Source organism: Lycium barbarum, chromosome 2 (assembly GCF_019175385.1).
Source record: "Lycium barbarum isolate Lr01 chromosome 2, ASM1917538v2, whole genome shotgun sequence".
NCBI classification, from domain to species: domain Eukaryota; kingdom Viridiplantae; phylum Streptophyta; class Magnoliopsida; order Solanales; family Solanaceae; genus Lycium; species Lycium barbarum.
In genome coordinates, this window is record NC_083338.1 from 6,813,432 (window position 1) to 6,832,739 (window position 19,308).

General features: G+C 34.4%; 2 protein-coding genes across 2 annotated transcripts; both read right to left on the reverse strand.

Annotated features, from left to right (window-relative positions):
• Positions 1–814: 814 nt before the first annotated feature.
• LOC132629267 (uncharacterized) lies at positions 815–3,590 on the reverse strand. The gene is made up of 2 exons (XM_060344972.1): positions 1,339–3,590; positions 815–1,258 (listed from the first exon to the last, which is right to left on the reverse strand). The coding sequence occupies exon 1, from the start codon at positions 3,578–3,580 to the stop codon at positions 2,333–2,335; it is 1,248 nt and encodes a 415-aa protein (XP_060200955.1). The 5' UTR covers positions 3,581–3,590; the 3' UTR covers positions 815–1,258; positions 1,339–2,332.
• Positions 3,591–5,293: 1,703 nt separating this feature from the next.
• On the reverse strand, positions 5,294–6,212 carry LOC132629269 (protein NDR1-like). Its single transcript, XM_060344973.1, has one exon. The coding sequence runs from the start codon at positions 5,945–5,947 to the stop codon at positions 5,327–5,329; it is 621 nt and encodes a 206-aa protein (XP_060200956.1). The 5' UTR covers positions 5,948–6,212; the 3' UTR covers positions 5,294–5,326.
• Between the last annotated feature and the right edge of the window lie 13,096 nt (positions 6,213–19,308).

A 19,308-nucleotide genomic window follows, 5' to 3' on the forward strand; every position in this document is an offset into this window, starting at 1 on the left:
TACTTCAACATTGGTAAACATCCACAAAGCATTAAACTAGTCTACACTAAGTTAGTCTACAACATTAGACTACTTTACCCCTCGCAAATCCACAAATCCACCATAACATTAACATTCAAACATGCCTTTGTGTGTTTGACACGTGAGTCCCATCATCATCCGCACCACTAGATTGAGTATGGGGGTTACGAGCATCATCAGGACACGAGGGAATCCCCCTCGAAGCAAGTAATGTGTCTAATTGGGCCCTCATATCGTCAAACTGCACGTCCCTCCGCCTCTCCATTTCCTCTAAGGCCTGTAGCTGGCTAGATAGCTCAGCAATCTTTTGCTCCATGGCCATAGTACTCACTCTATCGAACGACTCGGTATTGGAAGAATGTAGGCCTTCCAGGGGCGACCGGTATTGACAAAATGCACGATGTGGCATTTTGTAAGCTGTGCCAAACCTAGTGGGACCACCAAAACTCTCAAGCCACCTTTCCTCCATTTGTTCTTGTGTCAGCTGTGTGTTGGGTGGCTGAGTACGAAGAAACTCTGCCTTTGACTGTTGAACTTGATTCTGAAATAAAAAGGTAACATTAGCAACCAACTTAAATCTCGCATTCAATAAACCATTTACCACATATTTGTCCATAGAATAGACCATACCGGGTCCCCAAGATATGTCCTTTAAAAGTTAGTCATGGTAACCATACTTTGTACTGTAAACCTATTAGTAGTTAAGAAATAGTAAGTTAGCAATAATATAATGCGCACTTTTTAAATTATATTAGCTTTGTGAAAAGGCTTTAACACTTACATAATTGTTAAACCACTTCTCAAACTGGTCGTACACTTTTTCAATGCCATTTAGATGCACAAAGTAGTTGTCCGACAAAATGGAGTTTGAGTTAGTTGTTATGCTTTGTACTTGGATATTTAGTGCAAAATAATAATAACTTACTCATAATATCGTTGAACTTCCGGGCAATTTAGCAAGACATGTATCGATGCAGATTTAGACTCCATATAATTAAATTGTCTTGTACGTTTTTTTGAACCTGAACCCGGTTGATTGAAGATTGATATTGGCTTCGCTAAAGCATCATTCTCACCTCCTTCATAATGCCGATTGGGTCTGTTTCGCAAGCATGACACATCATTCCCAAAGTAGTAAGAACAGAAATGAGTTGTTTCCTTAGCAAGGTAGGCTTCGCAAATTGATCCTTCAACTCTATGTTTCTGCTTGATACCCCGTTTAGACTTGCCAATAGTTCTGCATAATATTATTTTAAGCATGATTTTTTTTAAAAATAAATTAGTAAAGAGAAATAAATAAAAATTTAAACCTATTACCTCTCGAAGGGATACATCCAACGACAATGAACTGGGCCTCCGAGTCGAGCTTCCTCCGCAAGGTGAATCGGAAGATGTTCCATCACATCGAAGAACCCCGGTGGAAGAATTTTCTCCAACTTACTTGTTATTACAGGAATATTCTGATGCATTCGATCCAGGTTGTCTACCCTCAACGTACTGGAACACAAGTCTTTGAAGAACAAACTAATTTCTATCATAGGCTTCTAGATTCGTGCAGGCAACCTACTAAATGCAATGGGGAGTAAAGTTTCCATGAAAACATGACAATCATGGCTTTTCATCCCATGTAACTTTCCTTGCGCCATATCAACACGTTTTTCCAAATTTGATGCATACCCATCAGGCATCTTCAAGTTCTTAACCCATTCACAAATCTTTCGCTTACGATCCATTGTGAATGAATAACTAGCCTTAGGCTTGAAGACCCTGTTCCCTTTGTCCTGCAACCATAACTCTTTACGCATACAATATTCCTGTAAGTCCAATCTTGCCTTTGGATTATCTTTTGTCTTGCCCTTGACATCCATTACTGTATTGAATAAATTATCAAAGTAATTTTTTTCAATTTGCATAACATCAAGATTATGCCGGAGAAGATTATCCTTCCAATATGGTAACTCCCAAAATATGCTCTGTTTGGTCCAGTTATGTGCAAGCCCATACCCATCGAACTTGTACGGTGGTTCTTCAGTAACTTTTGGAAAGTTCTCAACCCTCTCCCAAATTTCCTCTCCTGAGAGTCTTGGAGGTGGATAGTTTCGTTCAATTTTGTTCTTCCTAAATGCATTTTTCATACTCCTAAACTCATGATCCATTGGCAAGAACTGACGGTGACAATCAAACCATGAATTTTTTTTTTGCCATGCTTTAAAGTGAACGATTTAGTATTCTCCATGCAGTAAGGACAAGCTAACTTTCCAACAGTCATCCACCCAGACAACATCCCGTAGGCAGGAAAATCATTAATAGTTCACATTAAAGTGGCCCGCAAATTAAAATTCTGCTTAAGAGAAACGTCAAACGTCTCAACCCCTTCAACCCACAACATTTTCAACTCATCAATCAAAGGTTGCAAGTATACATCAATTAAAACTTTTGGATTACGTGGGCCAGGAATGATGCAAGTAAGGAATATATATGGACTAGTCATACACAACTCAGGCGGAAGATTATATGGTGTTAAAAAAACAGGCCAGCAAGAATGTGGTGCAGCAGAAACAGAATGTGGAGTGAATCCATCGGAACATAAACCCAACCTAATGTTTCGTGGTTCAGCCGCAAAGTCTGGATATGTTGTGTCAAAATATTTCCAAGCCTCTCCGTCTGATGGATGACACATAACACCAGGCGACCTTCTATTTTCACTGTTCCATCTCATATGAGGAGCGAAGCTATTTGATGCGTACAACCTCTTTAACCTTGGTGTAAAAGGTAAGTAATGCATCGCCTTAACGACAACCCTCTTCCCGCTACGAGTCCGCTTAAAACGAGCTCTTCCACAAAACTTACAAGATTCTAGACCTTCGTCATCCTTATAGTATAACATGCATCCATTTTCACAACAATCAATTCTCATCGACGAGAGTCCTAACTTAGACACTAGTCTCTTTTCCTTATAGTAATTTTCAGGTATCTCTAAATTCGGGTCAACTAATTCATGTATAAGGCCAATCACAGCATCCATTGCACCTTGAGGAACATTCAAATCTGCTTTGATGCTTAATAATCTAACAACAATAGACAATTGAGAGTGGGGACTCCCGTCATATAAAGGCTGACTAGCCTTTTTCAACTGTTCAAAAAAACGACTAGCTTCTTCATTTGGAGCTTCTTCACCATGGTTACCAGATTCAAAATCGGAATGCATCCCATAAGCATCTTGAACCATGTCGTGCATTCTAGAATTTTGGACATTAGGTTCCACCGCCCTACTACTTTCACCAACAACAAAGTCTTGAAATCTACCAAAACTACTATTCATTTCTCCATGACTAGTCCACACTGTATAATCTTTTTGAAAGTCGTCTTTATAGAGATGAAGCCTAACAATCTCTGGATTCTCGTAATTCCTACATTGACATTTCACACAAGGGTGGTACCTAACCAAGCCATCAATTAGAAAAGTTTCAAGTGTCATTGCATAGCCAACAAAAGCATCGACACCGTCTACAAATTCTTGCCTCATCCCCTCTCGGTTTTCGTTTGTCCTATTATACATCCAATTACGAGATTCCATCTACACAAATAACACCAAATTTGAAATTGTTAGGGAACAAATTCAATGTTTAATTTAATTCAATGTTCAAAACCCAAATCACCAGTTGCCTAATTAGCAAATTAAAGCTTCAGACTAGGAAAAACTAACTAGGACAATTTAATCTAAGAAAACTTCAAAATTAATTATCATTTATTTACCTTTTCCATCCTTTACCGACTAATCTTTTTGGAATAGTAAAGAACGTCATGATTCTGGACTTATTCTTGAATTTTCATAAAGAAAAGAATCATAGCCCGTAGACTACTTCGGTACTCCATTCTTTGCTTTACAATTCAACAACTTTAATATCCTTCATTAATTATTTTCTTTTTATATTTCTTTTTTTTGTCAAAGTCCTACACGAACTTTACTAATATGACAAAATGGTCTGCTGTTTTGGCTAGTTAATGATGCCATCATGCCCCAAATAAAGTTGTATAAAACAATGGAAGACAAAAGACAGCAAGATAACAATTACGGTGTTTCTAATTTTCCAAATTACATGATAAAAGACAGCAACATAACAATTACGGTGTTTCTAATTCCAAGTTACGTGACGAAAGACAGCAAGATAACAATTACAGTGTTTCTAATTCCAAATTACATTAAGCATCAATTCAACAATTAAAATAGAGAAATCACATTTTGAGATAGGAAAATACACACCAGAAAGATTAAGGAGGCTGTCTACTAAGCGTCAAAGCTGTCAATAGAGGTAGTAGCACAATGATCTCCTAAATCAAGCACAAACAACTTTAGCTGAAATGGCAACTAAAATAAGGGAAAGACTGGGTCAATTCCAGCCAAGGCTTTAACATTTTAGTAAGAGTTAACAAAAAAAGGGGAAGTAACTTTGGGAATTAAAATGAGAAAGGAAATTAGTGAATCAAAGGAGAAATTAGGGCTTACCTAGAAGATGGAAAATGAAGGTGGAGAGCAATGGAAGAAGAGAAGGGCGTGAGACATGGTAACGTCGCCGGAGTTATACTAGGGTTAGAGAGAGAGGGGGGGGGGGGGGGGGGGGGAGAGAACAGTGAGAGGAGAGAGGCAGAGAAATGGGAACAAATTGGGTCTTCGTGTATTTTAGTTGAGTGATTAAAATAATACCGACCTCATGAGGTCGGTATATTTAATAAGTTTATTTTTTATTTAAAATCAAGTTATAATATTTATCATGAAATAAATTCCCGACCTAGTGAGGTCGGTATATTATTTTTTTAAATTTTGGTACAATATTACCGACCTCATGAGGTCGGTTTATTTTTAAAAAAATTAAGACTCATGAGGTCGATTTTTTTCCGACCTCAACTGAGGTCAATTTTTTGAGGTCGGGAAAACCAGTTTTTTTAGTAGTGATATATAGGTTAATTATTTGAATACTCTTAATGAAATTTCTTGATTTGTCACTAACATTAGTGAATCTTAAATGAGGCGAATTCAAATGCCACTATTAAACTTTTTCGTAGGTCCTACGTACGCGGCACGAATTAGAACTAATTGTGCTACTAATAATTCAAATGCTCAATGGTTAAACAAAAAAGAACCAACCAATAATAATTGTTAAAAAAGAAAGGAAAATATGAACATTAACCAATGCAATTTCCAGGAACAAGTCCTTTACAACCTGGACAGACAGAATGACAAAAAAGTACTCTAAATTAAGTAGTCAAAAGATTCTTCTCCTTCATGAACCCCAAAACTAATATATTAAAGTAAAAATGATAAAACAAATAATGTAAGTCCAAAAACCCCAAAACAACAATGAAGTTGTTGTGCACTAGATTTACCAGTATCATCAACTTCAACCTTATTCTCCACAAAATAATGATGTTTCTTAGTATACCAAAATGTAATTTTGTACTTAATTCTACTACTCACATCAACTCTAAAAATTGCCTTAGATCCGTTTGAAACAGCCTTAATTGCATCATCCCATGGCATATTATGAGTCTCAATCATGCCACTTTTAAAAGCTTCTTTATCTTTGCCTTGTTTAAATCCATCAAATGTATGATTACCAATAGGGTAACTAGTGTTTGTACCATAGTAGAATTTGAGGTTAATATCGAAGTAGCGGACCCCCTTGTCCTTCATTTCGTTCTTCAGATTGAGCTGAAACGACAAATTGTTGTCCCGCATCGTTGCATTGTTGTTGGAGTTTACCGATTTGTCAAGGCCTCGCACATAAACATCTCCGATGAAACATTTAGGCTTCGTGGTACGTAGACTTAGCCAGAGGATCAGAGCTGTGACGCCTAAACTCACTATTAATTTGAAGCAGTGACAAGCACATGATGAGTTTTTGGAGGAAGAATCGTAATAAGACATATTGAAAAGTTAAAGACAAAGATTTGACTTAACACATTCAACTGAATGCACTATTTTCCGGTGAATTAATGTTACCAAAGATAGAAAAATAGATGAAGAAGAAATTGAGATGAGAGTAGAGAGGAGTGGTGGAACAATTTTCTTGAGAAGTACATTGTTGAGATTAACTTCTGTGGTTTTTAAAGACATGATTCTCAACAAGTCATGTGGTTTTCTGCTTATTTAATTTTTAAAAGAAGACTTGTGTCAATGACTCTTCTATTTTGTTTGCTATTTTCTTCCTTGCCCTTAGATAGTGGTTGCTAATTGCAGTGAAATTTCATGGAACAATTCAACAATGGAGTAGTTTCCAAGAATCTAGTAAAACTTACTCTCCCTCTCAATTTATGTAACATATATAGTTTGAAACAACATGGGTTTAAAAAAATAATAAATAGTTTTGAATAGACTAAAACATGTCATATCATTTGTATAGTTATAAAACATTTTGAAATTTATGATCTTAAATATGTCATAACATTTATGTGATTATAGAAACTTCTCTTAAAGATAAAATATAAAACTAATTATTTCAAATTATAAATGCATCATTATTTGAAACTAACTAAAATGAAGTGTCACACTGGGAACAAAGGAAATATTTTAAAAGAAACAAAAAGGACAATCTAAAAGTCAGTTTTCATAAAAAAGAAAAGCTTACACACGTCTTCTCGAGAAACTAAAATAAAATTCATTATTTGCACCTAATGATTTTAGATATCCTTTCTTTAGCTGGTTCTAATTTTTTATATTCTTAAAGACATATAATGATCTTTCTTTTGCTATTCTCCGGCCAGATCTAGGTGTGAACCAGGAGCTTACCATTGTGGAGAGAGAATGGATATGCCAATTTTGAATTATAAATAAAATATGTGTTTCAGTTATCAAATCTGACACTTCTTCAATTTAAGATATCTCAATTGTTTTAGTACTAAATTTAGTTCGAAATATTTGGCGTTATTGAAAATCTAAAAGTCATTTACTACATTTTTTCAAATCTATATTTGCAACGAATTTCTACAATTGCCAGAGCAATTTTCCCTAGAATCTATTCTTCTAATGATTGCGCACAACTTAACTCGTTCACTTTATAGAAGATACTGCTTTAATTGTGAAAACATGACTTTAATAGAGTAACATGATAGATAGAATTAATTGAGTCATAAGTAGATGATGCTTTTATATAAAATACAAAAGTTTGGATTAGTGTCACACCCCCTTTTTTTTCCATAAATAAAAATAAATTTGATTTGTTTTTAGATTAAAAGGGTTTTTCCAATTAAAGTGACGTTTTGAGAAGGGATTATTTAATTTATTCAGAGTCGCCACTTGGAATTGAGTTTTGGTGTTCCAAGTCACCTTATGAATCCCTAATCAAAAGGAAATGACTCTATCTTTATTGGTCTGCGAAAACAAAAGTCCGGATAAGGAATTCTGTTGACCGAGGGGAAGGTGACACCCCTCGAGTCTCGTGATTCTAGCACGGTCGCTTTATTGACTAATATTCAGCTTATATTAATCTTGAAGAAAACGTGTTTGTCTTACTTAAAATACATATTCTTGACCAAATCAACGGAGAGATGAAATAATATATTCGAAGAAGTCAAGACAATTAAATTAAACTAGCTATTTGAAGTATTGTTAAATGACATGAAACTTCTCGTTAAAACCATTATAATTTTTCGATCTCTTGAGAAAACAATCTATTAAGTCTAATAACAAAACAAACTACCCACTTACGTAAAATACTTCAGTTTATTTCATGGAGCAAATTACATGTAGGGGGGGGGGGGGGGGGGATTTCAAACAGAATATACATAGTGCACACTATACATGCTTTCATTTTTTAATTGATCCAAACCATAGCTCTCTTTGACGGAAAAGGATAAAAAACATTAGAACTTAATTAATGCTTTCAATTCCACATTAGTTTAGGCCAGATTCACTCATTATTTGAAAGAAATAAACAGATAACAGAATAAGTACAATTAATCATGACATAAAATATTAAAATAAATTTCCTTTTACGTCAATTTTGGCAAATAACTTTACACCCCAAAATACTATTTGAAACCTCTAATCTCAACGTAAACAACTATTAGTTAACTGGAATCAATCCATCACCTATATTCAATCATAAAGCAAGGTTAAAAGGTTATTCCAAGATTTTTGACAATTAAAGCTAAACTCTCGCTAAGTCACCATAATTAAGCAAACACAACTAAGCTTGCACCATTAATCCCTTTTTTAAACATTTAAAATCATCACGAGTTTGAAGAACATCTCTTTATTTAACCTTTGACTTTATAAACTAATACATCAAAACTATCAACAAATGACGTTAATACAACCTAATTTTAATGATCGGAAAGCCATATTCAGATTTCATTTTTGATAAGCCATATGCAAGAAAATGTCGAATATGAAAAATAACAAACGTTAAACAATGAATTAAAATATGGGCAATCTCTCAGACTGATTAAACGAGAACGAGGCGAAAATAAACCATAATATGAGTTTCAAACCTTCGGGCTTAATAAACGGGGAGCGACAATTAAAACACGATATGTATCATTTAACCATGATATTGAACACACAAATTCAACTGAAGATCCAACATAAATAATCCAAACTTATATGCTGCAAGTTTTTATTCATAATAAAGTTGCTAAAAATAAATACAGTGAGTAAGAACCTGTGTAGTAGGTTAACTGAAAATAGCAGCAAGAACGTTGTTACCGGAACTCGACAGGAACCACAACTCAAGCTCGCAAACTTGCAAAACTCTTTTGCTAAAACCACTCTTTTTTTTTTCTTTTCCTGAAATTCTTTTCCTCTCTATATCCTGTGTTTGTTTCTGTGTTTTACGTTTTCCTCTGTGTTTTTGTTGTGTGTTCTCCTTTTCTCCCTGTGTGTATGGTTAATTTATATAGGTGAATGGAAGTAGTGTCGTGTATATTTGCTGCCTAATTAAAAGGAACGTGAGGGATAGGGAGTTGGGATAAGGGGGAATTAGTTATGGTTGAGGGGTTTAAGGGATAGGGATTAGGATTGGGTTTGGTTGGGGCAGTTTAGGCGGCTGTGAGTGCAGGGATATATTTTTGTTGCAGAATTCTTGGTTAGTTTTTGTAGGGATAGACGTAAGAGGTATGGTATTATAGGGGTCTTGATTTTAGTGGCAAGGTAGTTTTAGGCTAGTTTTGTTATTTCACCTTATTTTTTATTTAGTTCCTTTTGTGCTTTAAAATATAACGTAAGATAAAAACTACTAATGAACTATTTTTAGATTAATACAATGTAGAAAAATTTAATAGGCAGTCCAAAATGAAATCTAAACTAAGAAAACTACTAAAAATCACTAGCTTATTTTAAAAAAAATATTTTTGTAAATTATCTTTTTTTCCTGAAAAATAAATGACGAAACTTTATCCTAAAATGTGACAATTTTTTGTAGTTTTCAAAATTTTAAAAGTAAGACTTACTAAAAATGACATAAAAATTAAAATATTTGATCTAGACCTACAAGAAGTATTTAAACGCTAAAAATGATGTAAAAATTTTTGTTTGGTCAAAAATTAGGTGTTTACAGAATGTCCCTCTTTGCTTGGAAACATGAAGAGTTTTCAAGCAAAGAAGTGAACACTGTGACTAATTTTTGACCTGACCATTATTTGAAAGGCGAAAAGATATAAAAGAAAAGGATGTGACCGAGTCCTGGTTTTGGGCATCCTACATATCCCGGGTTATAAGGGAATCAGGTCACGTGTAGTTCAAGTGGGTAAAAGGATGGAATGATGAGTTGGAGAATCGAGTGAGGTTCCTTCGAGGTTTCGGTCCGTGGCTCCTGTTATTACAAAATAAAAAAAAATGAAAAATACAACAAACGAGGAAAGGAAATACAAGATCCTATCTATTCTACTTTTCTTCAGTCTTCCTTTAAACCTTCACTTGGATCTTCAGTTATCACTCCACCTTCTTTCGGTGGGTACCTTGATCTCAAAGTATGATCTCGAAGTTAGAATTTGGGGCTTGAACTGGTAACTTGGAATGAGTTGTTGATGCTATTCCGAATGACAGTCCGTAGAATATTCTTGGATGCTTGTTTCTTGATTAAAAGCTGAGAAGATGTATCTTGAGATGCTGGGCCGCCTTATGTGTCAAAGCTGACTCTAACTGTCTTCGAGATTGAACATTATTCTTTTCTCTGACCAATGATGGAACTTCATTCTTGAATATCAATTTTGTGCTTGCGGGCGAACCTGCATGCCATCAAAGACAAACAAAAATGAACAAATTTTTTCTGCCCTAGTTTGTACAAGGAAAATTTTGTGAGTGTTAACAAAATCATAAACCACTTGGGACTATATCCGGAGGTAGTCAACCCGAAGTTTAAAAACATGACTTTCTTTGGAGGTAGTCGACCTGAAAGCATAACTATATTCTGAGGGTAGTCAACCTAAAATTTAAAAATATGAGCGTATTTGGAAGCAGCCATCATAAAATTTAAAAATATGACTGTATTTGGAGGTAGTCAACCTGAAATTTAAAACATGACTATGTTTGGAGGTAGTCAACCTGAAATTTAAAAATATGACTTTATTGTGAGGGAGTCAGCCTAAAAATATGACTTTATTTGGAGGTAGTCACCCTGAAATTTAAAAACACGACTTTATTCTAAGGTAGTCAACCTATGAAAATATGACTTTATTCGGAGGTAGTCAACTTGAAATTTAAATACGTGACTGTATTCTGAGGTAGTCAACCTGAAATTTAAAAACGTGACTGTATTATGAGGTAGTCAACCTGAAAATATGACTGTATTTTGAGGTAGTCAACCTGAAATTTAAAAACGTGACTGCATTCTAAGGTAGTCAACCTGAAATTTAAAAACGTGACTGTATTCTCAGGTAGTCAACCTGAAATTTAAATACGTGACTATATTCTGAGGTAGTCCACCTGAAATTTAAATACGTGACTGTGTTATGAGGTAGTCAACCTGAAATTTAAATACGTGACTATATTCTGAGGCAGTCAACCTGAAATTTAAATACGTGACTGTATTCTGAGGTAGTCAACCAAAAATTTAAATACGCGAGTGTATTCTGAGGTAGTCAACCTGAAATTTAAATACGTGACTGTATTCTGAGGTAGTCAACCTGAAATTTAAAAACGTGACTGTATTCTGAGATAGTCAACCTGAAATTTAAATACGCGACTGTATTCTGAGGTAGTCAACCTGAAATTTAAAAATATGACTGTATTCTGAGGTAGTCAACCTGAAAATATGACTTTATTTGGAGGTAGTTAACCTAAAAATATGACTTTATTTGGAGGTAGTCAACCTAAAATTTAAAAATGTGACTGCATTCTGAGGTAGTCAACCTGAAATTTAAAAACGTGACTGTATTCTGAGGTAGTCAACCTGAAATTTGAATACGTGAGTGTATTCTGAGGTAGTCAACCTGAAATTTAAATACGTGACGGTGTTCTGAGGTAGTCAACCTGAAATTTAAATACGTGACTGTATTCTGAGGTAGTCAACCAGAAATTTAAATACGTGACTGTATTCTGAGGTAGTCAACCTGAAATTTAAATACGTGACTGTATTCTGAGGTAGTCAACCTGAAATTTAAAAACGTGACTGTATTCTGAATTAGTCAACCTGAAATTTAAATACGTGACTGTATTCTGAGGTAGTCAACCTGAAATTTAAATACGCGACTGTATTCTGAGGTAGTCAACCTGAAATTTAAAAATATGACTGTATTCTGAGGTAGTCAACCTGAAAATATGACTTTATTTGGAGGTAGTTAACCTAAAAATATGACTTTATTTGGAGGTAGTCAACCTAAAATTTAAAAAAGTGACTGCATTCTGAGGTAGTCAACCTGAAATTTAAAAACGTGACTGTATTTTGAGGTAGTCAACCTGAAATTTAAATACGTGACTGTATTCTGAGGTAGTCAACCTGAAATTTAAATACGTGACTGTGTTCTGAGGTAGTCAACCTGAAATTTAAATACGCGACTGTATTCTGAGGTAGTCAACCTGAAATTTAAAAATATGACTTTATTCGGAGGCAGTCAACTTGAAATTTAAAAATATGATTTTATTCGGAGGCAGTCAACCTGAAATTTAAAAACATGACTTTATTCTGAGGTAGTCAACCAATGAAAATGTGACTTTATTATGAGGTAGTCCACCTAAAAATATGACTTTATTTGGAGGCAGTCAACCTGAAATTTAAAAACATGACTTTATTCTGAGCTAGTCAACCTAGGAAAAATGTGACTTTATTCTGAGGCAGTCAACCTGAAATTTAAAAACATGACTTTATTCGGAGGTAGTCAACCTATGAAAATGTGACTTTATTCTGAGGTAGTCAACCTATGAAAATATGAGAAAAGCAGGGATTTTTGTTCCCTAAAATGCAACCAGGGAATGTCGTACCCTGTGAAGCATGAATAAAACAGTTTTTTTTTTATTTTTTAAACGCTCAAGTTTTTGAAACTGAGGAACTTTGGAACTCTTTTTTTTTTCTTAATTGAAATTTCTAATTACATTGTCCCAGTTTTGAAACTGAGGAACTTTGATTTTTTTTTTGTTTTTTATATTTTCTTTTTGTGTTTGTTTTTTTTTTTTTTTGAAATGATTTTTTTTTCAAAAAAAAAAAAAATGTCCCAGTTTTGATCTTTTGGGGATATGAGACTTATTATTGAGTGAGACCGAGCCCCAGTGTAGGACTGCCTACGTATCCTGCCGTAACAAGAATCAGGTCAAACGTAGTTCATAAAAAACTAAGTTTTTTTTCTTTTCAAAAGGGTGTCTCTTATAAGGAGAATCAGAGGATGAAGACAAAGAAATCAATTCATTGGTTTAGTATATCTTGACTTTAGTTGGCACCAACTATTAGTATTATGCATCGAAAATTACCATCAATGACTCTCGGACGAACCGGAGGTCAAATTAGAAGTGACTCCTATAGTTTCAAATGGTACGTCAAACATACCTAAGTATTGACATGATCTATTCATTTTGCATCAATTAGAGGTTTTGAATTATTCCTATCCTCATGTTTCAAGTGCCCTTACCACAAGTAAAGTCCTAATTCACACTCAATTTAAGCATTTAGATCTTAGGACGTTCAAGAAGTAAACTCACACTCAGAAGGATGTTCAATGCGTGCAATTGGGATACCATATGCTTGACCTTCATGTAAGTATCCACTAATGTGAGGAAACTCAGAATGGGATCAAGTAGGACTTGTTATTGGCTTGTAACGTAGGCTTACAGATGGGTAGGATATATATTTGTGATAAAGTGACTATTCCCTCCTTGAGCATAACACTATAATTCTATATATTTTTTTGATGTTCGCACTCGATCTTTATTTGCTTTGCTGCTTCTTTTTTTTAGACTCAAAAGGGTAACACTAGGGATCATATGTCATTTGGTAGGCTTGAAAGATACAATCGGGTCAAAGAAAGCCTACAATCCTTTCTCAAACCAAGTGTTGCTCAATATTTCGCCTCAACAAACATTCGGGCCAAGTTCTAGATCAACAAAGCAATGTCATTATATTTTCAATCTAAAGCTCACCACACAATGCACATGAAACGATGAGGTCGGATTAATTTTGACCATAAATTTTAGCAAAAGAATTTCTCAAGTGTCATTTAGGTATAATCAAGAGGTAGCAAAAGAATCTATGGTTCACAACAAAGTTGGTCCTCCCTATCATCCTCATTCTTTTAACACTTGCTTCTTTCCCATGCACACTCCTAAATATGGTAGTACCAACCAAGTCAAGAGATTTTCTTATTCCTTTTTTTTTTAGGTGGACCGAACCCCAAAGAAGGGTTGCCTACGTATCTTGTCGAAACAAGAATTAGGTCAGACGTAGTTCAGGAAAAAAAGTATACAAACATTTTTATTAAATTTTGGGATAATGAAATAAAAGCTCTTTTTTGTTTCTTTTTGTGAAAGAATAACAACTCTTTTTTTTTTTCATATTGTTTTTTTTAATAGGAATACCGAACCCAAGAAAGGCTGCCTACATATCTCACCGGGATGAGAATCAGGTTTCCGTAGTTCTTGTAAACTACTACAAGCAGGGAATTTTTTTTTAAAAAAAAGACTCGTTTGTTTCGGGAAATTATTGTGAAAAAATGAAAATGGGTATTTAATAAATCTCTTTCTTTTGTTTTACTAATTACCCTAAAGATTGGTCAACAATGAACAAGTCATTCCGAATAATATTGCAAATAGCACATATGATGCACATGTTGGTCAAAAGAAACGGGTACCTGTCTAAAGACGGACTCGACCCCTATGCCGAGCCCCGCTAAGTCAAATGAACATGATGTAAACAAAGCGTAACCTACTAAGGATAATCATTACAAGTGACTTGTTCTACTAAGTTTAACATCTCGATGGAGAAAGGTATCTAGACTGGCTGTAAAACGAGCAGACAACTCGAGTCGGGCGAGGGAAAACATACCGGTAGCAGCGCTTTCCAGCTTTGTTATGGGTCCTCCCCATCCTAAACATGTGTGATTATAAATCATTCACCAGGGACCAAGGGCCCACTGGCTTTATCTCAACAAAAACGGGGTGCGTATTCGCAATTCCCGTTTTTGTAGCAAAGTGTATTATTGAAGACTCAGAGGGGGTGCGTGAGAGAAGACAATTATATTGCAGTTCAAAAATACCAAAGTAGTAAATAAGTAGGCATAAAGTATATTAGTCCCATATATACAAAATATCCAAGAAAAAAAAAATAACACAAGCCAAACATAAGTCAATACACAAAGCTCGAATTCTGGTTATCCCCAGCAGAGTCGCCATCTGTCACTTTAAAAGGGTTTTTCCAATTAAAGTGACGTTTTGAGAAGGGATTATTTAATTTATTCAGAGTCGCCACTTGGAATTGAGTTTTTGGTGTTCCAAGTCACCTTATGAATCCCTAATCAAAAGGAAATGACTCTATCTTTATTGGTCTACGAAAACAAAATTCCGGATAAGGAATTCTGTTGACCGAGGGGAAGGTGTGAGGCACCCCTCGAGTCCCGTGATTCTAGCACGGTCGCTTTATTGACTAATATTCAGCTTAAATTAATCTTGAAGAAAACGTGATTGTCTTACTTAAAATATATATTCCTGACCAAATCAACGGAGAGATGAAATAATATATTCGAAGAAGTCAAGACAATTAAATTAAACTAGCTATTTGAAGTATTGTTAAATGACATGAAACTTCTCGTTAAAACCATTATAATTTTTCGATCTCTTGAGAAAACAATCTATTAAGTCTAATAACAAAACAAACTACCCACTTACGTAAAATACTTCAGTTTATTTCATGGAGCAAATTACATGTAGGGGGGGGGGGGGGGGGGGAATTTCAAACAGAATATACATAGTGCACACTATACATGCTTTCATTTTTTAATTGATCCAAACCATAGCTCTCTTTGACGGAAAAGGATAAAAAACATTAGAACTTAATTAATGCTTTCAATTCCACATTAGTTTAGGCCAGATTCACTCATTATTTGAAAGAAATAAACAGATAACAGAATAAGTACAATTAATCATGACATAAAATATTAAAATAAATTTCCTTTTACGTCAATTTTGGCAAATAACTTTACACCCCAAAATACTATTTGAAACCTCTAATCTCAACGTAAACAACTATTAGTTAACTGGAATCAATCCATCACCTATATTCAATCATAAAGCAAGGTTAAAAGGTTATTCCAAGATTTTTGACAATTAAAGCTAAACTCTCGCTAAGTCACCATAATTAAGCAAACACAACTAAGCTTGCACCATTAATCCCTTTTTTAAACATTTAAAATCATCACGAGTTTGAAGAACATCTCTTTATTTAACCTTTGACTTTATAAACTAATACATCAAAACTATCAACAAATGACGTTAATACAACCTAATTTTAATGATCGGAAAGCCATATTCAGATTTCATTTTTGATAAGCCATATGCAAGAAAATGTCGAATATGAAAAATAACAAACGTTAAACAATGAATTAAAATATGGGCAATCTCTCAGACTGATTAAACGAGAACGAGGCGAAAATAAACCATAATATGAGTTTCAAACCTTCGGGCTTAATAAACGGGGAGCGACAATTAAAACACGATATGTATCATTTAACCATGATATTGAACACACAAATTCAACTGAAGATCCAACATAAATAATCCAAACTTATATGCTGCAAGTTTTTATTCATAATAAAGTTGCTAAAAATAAATACAGTGAGTAAGAACCTGTGTAGTAGGTTAACTGAAAATAGCAGCAAGAACGTTGTTACCGGAACTCGACAGGAACCACAACTCAAGCTCGCAAACTTGCAAAACTCTTTTGCTAAAACCACTCTTTTTTTTTTCTTTTCCTGAAATTCTTTTCCTCTCTATATCCTGTGTTTGTTTCTGTGTTTTACGTTTTCCTCTGTGTTTTTGTTGTGTGTTCTCCTTTTCTCCCTGTGTGTATGGTTAATTTATATAGGTGAATGGAAGTAGTGTCGTGTATATTTGCTGCCTAATTAAAAGGAACGTGAGGGATAGGGAGTTGGGATAAGGGGGAATTAGTTATGGTTGAGGGGTTTAAGGGATAGGGATTAGGATTGGGTTTGGTTGGGGCAGTTTAGGCGGCTGTGAGTGCAGGGATATATTTTTGTTGCAGAATTCTTGGTTAGTTTTTGTAGGGATAGACGTAAGAGGTATGGTATTATAGGGGTCTTGATTTTAGTGGCAAGGTAGTTTTAGGCTAGTTTTGTTATTTCACCTTATTTTTTATTTAGTTCCTTTTGTGCTTTAAAATATAACGTAAGATAAAAACTACTAATGAACTATTTTTAGATTAATACAATGTAGAAAAATTTAATAGGCAGTCCAAAATGAAATCTAAACTAAGAAAACTACTAAAAATCACTAGCTTATTTAAAAAAAATATTTTTGTAAATTATCTTTTTTTCCTGAAAAATAAATGACGAAACTTATCCTAAAATGTGACTATTTTTTGTAGTTTTCAAATTTTAAAAGTAAGACTTACTAAAAATGACATAAAAATTAAAATATTTGATCTAGACCTACAAGAAGTATTTAAACGCTAAAAATGATGTAAAAATTTATGTTTGGTCAAAAATTAGGTGTTTACAATTAGTATTTAAAACTTTTGAAAAAGCTAAAACATAAATCTGTCACGACCCTAATTACTGATCGTGCGGGCACCGACCTTATTATCACTAGTAGGCGAACCCTTACCCGTTAACCCATTAATCATTAGCCAATTTTAACTTCTGTAATCATTTATACTTAAACAATCAATGATCACGTGAATAAATAAATAACTAAACAATTTATAATTAATAGATAATATAAGTGCGGAAGTCTAATATTACACCCCCAAGATCTGAAAGTCATCGTACAAGGACTCTAACTAACAACGTTTAAAGAATGAAGTATATCTCAATTATACTAACAATTAATGTCTAGAATGAAAGTAGACATCTGGAAAGAGAGATCTTCAGGTGGCATGGCATGGGTAGAAGCTTACCCTCGGATCTGATCGAGCAAACTAGCTTCAAGCTAGAGATGTAGTGTTACACCTCGAAAAAATTTCCGTTCATGCACAGTGAATAGACTGACGAAGGGCACGACGTATACGATGTTTTGATGAGTAAGAAATAACATTTGATGATTCTATGAGATTTAAAAGACATGTGAGGTAGGAGACGGAAGATGTTAAGGAAGACAAAGCATATGTTGTGTTTTGGAAAGATTTACGAGTATCAAATTAATGATGGCTTAATGATATTTTGGAGAAGAGTTATAATGTCCCTTAGATTGTTAATGAAGTATTAAACAAGTGTTAAGAAGATTGTATAAGGATTGGAGATCAAACGAAGCGATGAGGACAACTTCGGAAAAGCTATGAGTTACACGACCACGTTACACGGACCCTAGAATTTTGTACGAACCGTATAAGGGTCCGTATAACCCAACAGAAAGAATGTTTTCCATGGCAATGAACCACAGACACTTATACGGACCGTACAATGTTATACAGACCGTATAAGTGGTCCGTATAATGCCCGACGGACTGATTAAGTTGCAAGTTGAAATACAGGTTCCCACTTTTATTTTCTCATTCTTTCCACTTCTTCATCTCTCTCAAGAGTTCTAGAGGGTTCTAAATATTTCATCAACACAAATTCAAGACAAATCAAAGGTTCATAGCATATATCCCAGAGAATCAAGTGTAAGAAACTTACTAGGGTTCATCCAAGACAAGAAATCTCATTGGAAGTAGAACTAGGGTTTTGGCTCAAAATAAGTATTCCCACCCAAGGCTTATTCCTACACCATCTAAGATAAGTTTTATGGTATTTCTATGTTGTTTAAGGTATTGAGAAGTTGAAACACTTGGATTGTGGAGGGATATAGAAAATGGGTTACAAATATGAGAAGAGTGACACTTTTGAGTAGTAGGTTAATGTGAATCATGATTCTTGATATGTTGTGATTGTAATTATGTTATGAATGATGTTAAGAGCATGAGAGAAACGTTAGATGATAATGAGTGTAATGTTGTATTATAATCATGATTAGGGATGACCTTGAGATTGGATAATGATGAACTTGATGAAAGTTATTGATGATGATATTATGAATGTTATTATTGACGTTTGGGAGTTGATATATGACATGGAGAAAGTAGTAGAAACAAAGGAAATGCCACCCAATTTTCTCTCGCTTTAGTAAGCACATTCATATAATCGATTAGCTAATGTTAATGCGAATTCTCTTGAAGGCAGACACGTGAGCATTGAAGGAGAACAATCTAGCGATGGAATTGTTAAACGAAAGAGGTACGTAAGGCTAGTCCCTTCTTTCTAAGGCATGACTTCTACGGCATGAATCCTTCTATCTTTCCATGATTTTCCTACATATCGTAAATTATGAGTCTACGATTATAAAGAGCTTCATACATGATAAAGAAAAGAGATACGTTACGGGCATGACAATACTGATGATGAATCTAAGTCTAGAAGTCCTAAAGCTCATGATATGACATTCCTACGAAGCTAATGATCCTTATATGATTCCTATGATATTATTTTCCCTACCTTTCCATGACCTTCTTACATTCCGGGAACGATGAGTCAACGTTGATAGAGAGCTTCTTATGAGATAAAGATGAGAAATATATCATGAATACGTTAAAAATGATGATAAGTTTAAGCCTAGAGATTCTGAAGTAAGATATGATGTCTATGAAGTTAATGATCTTA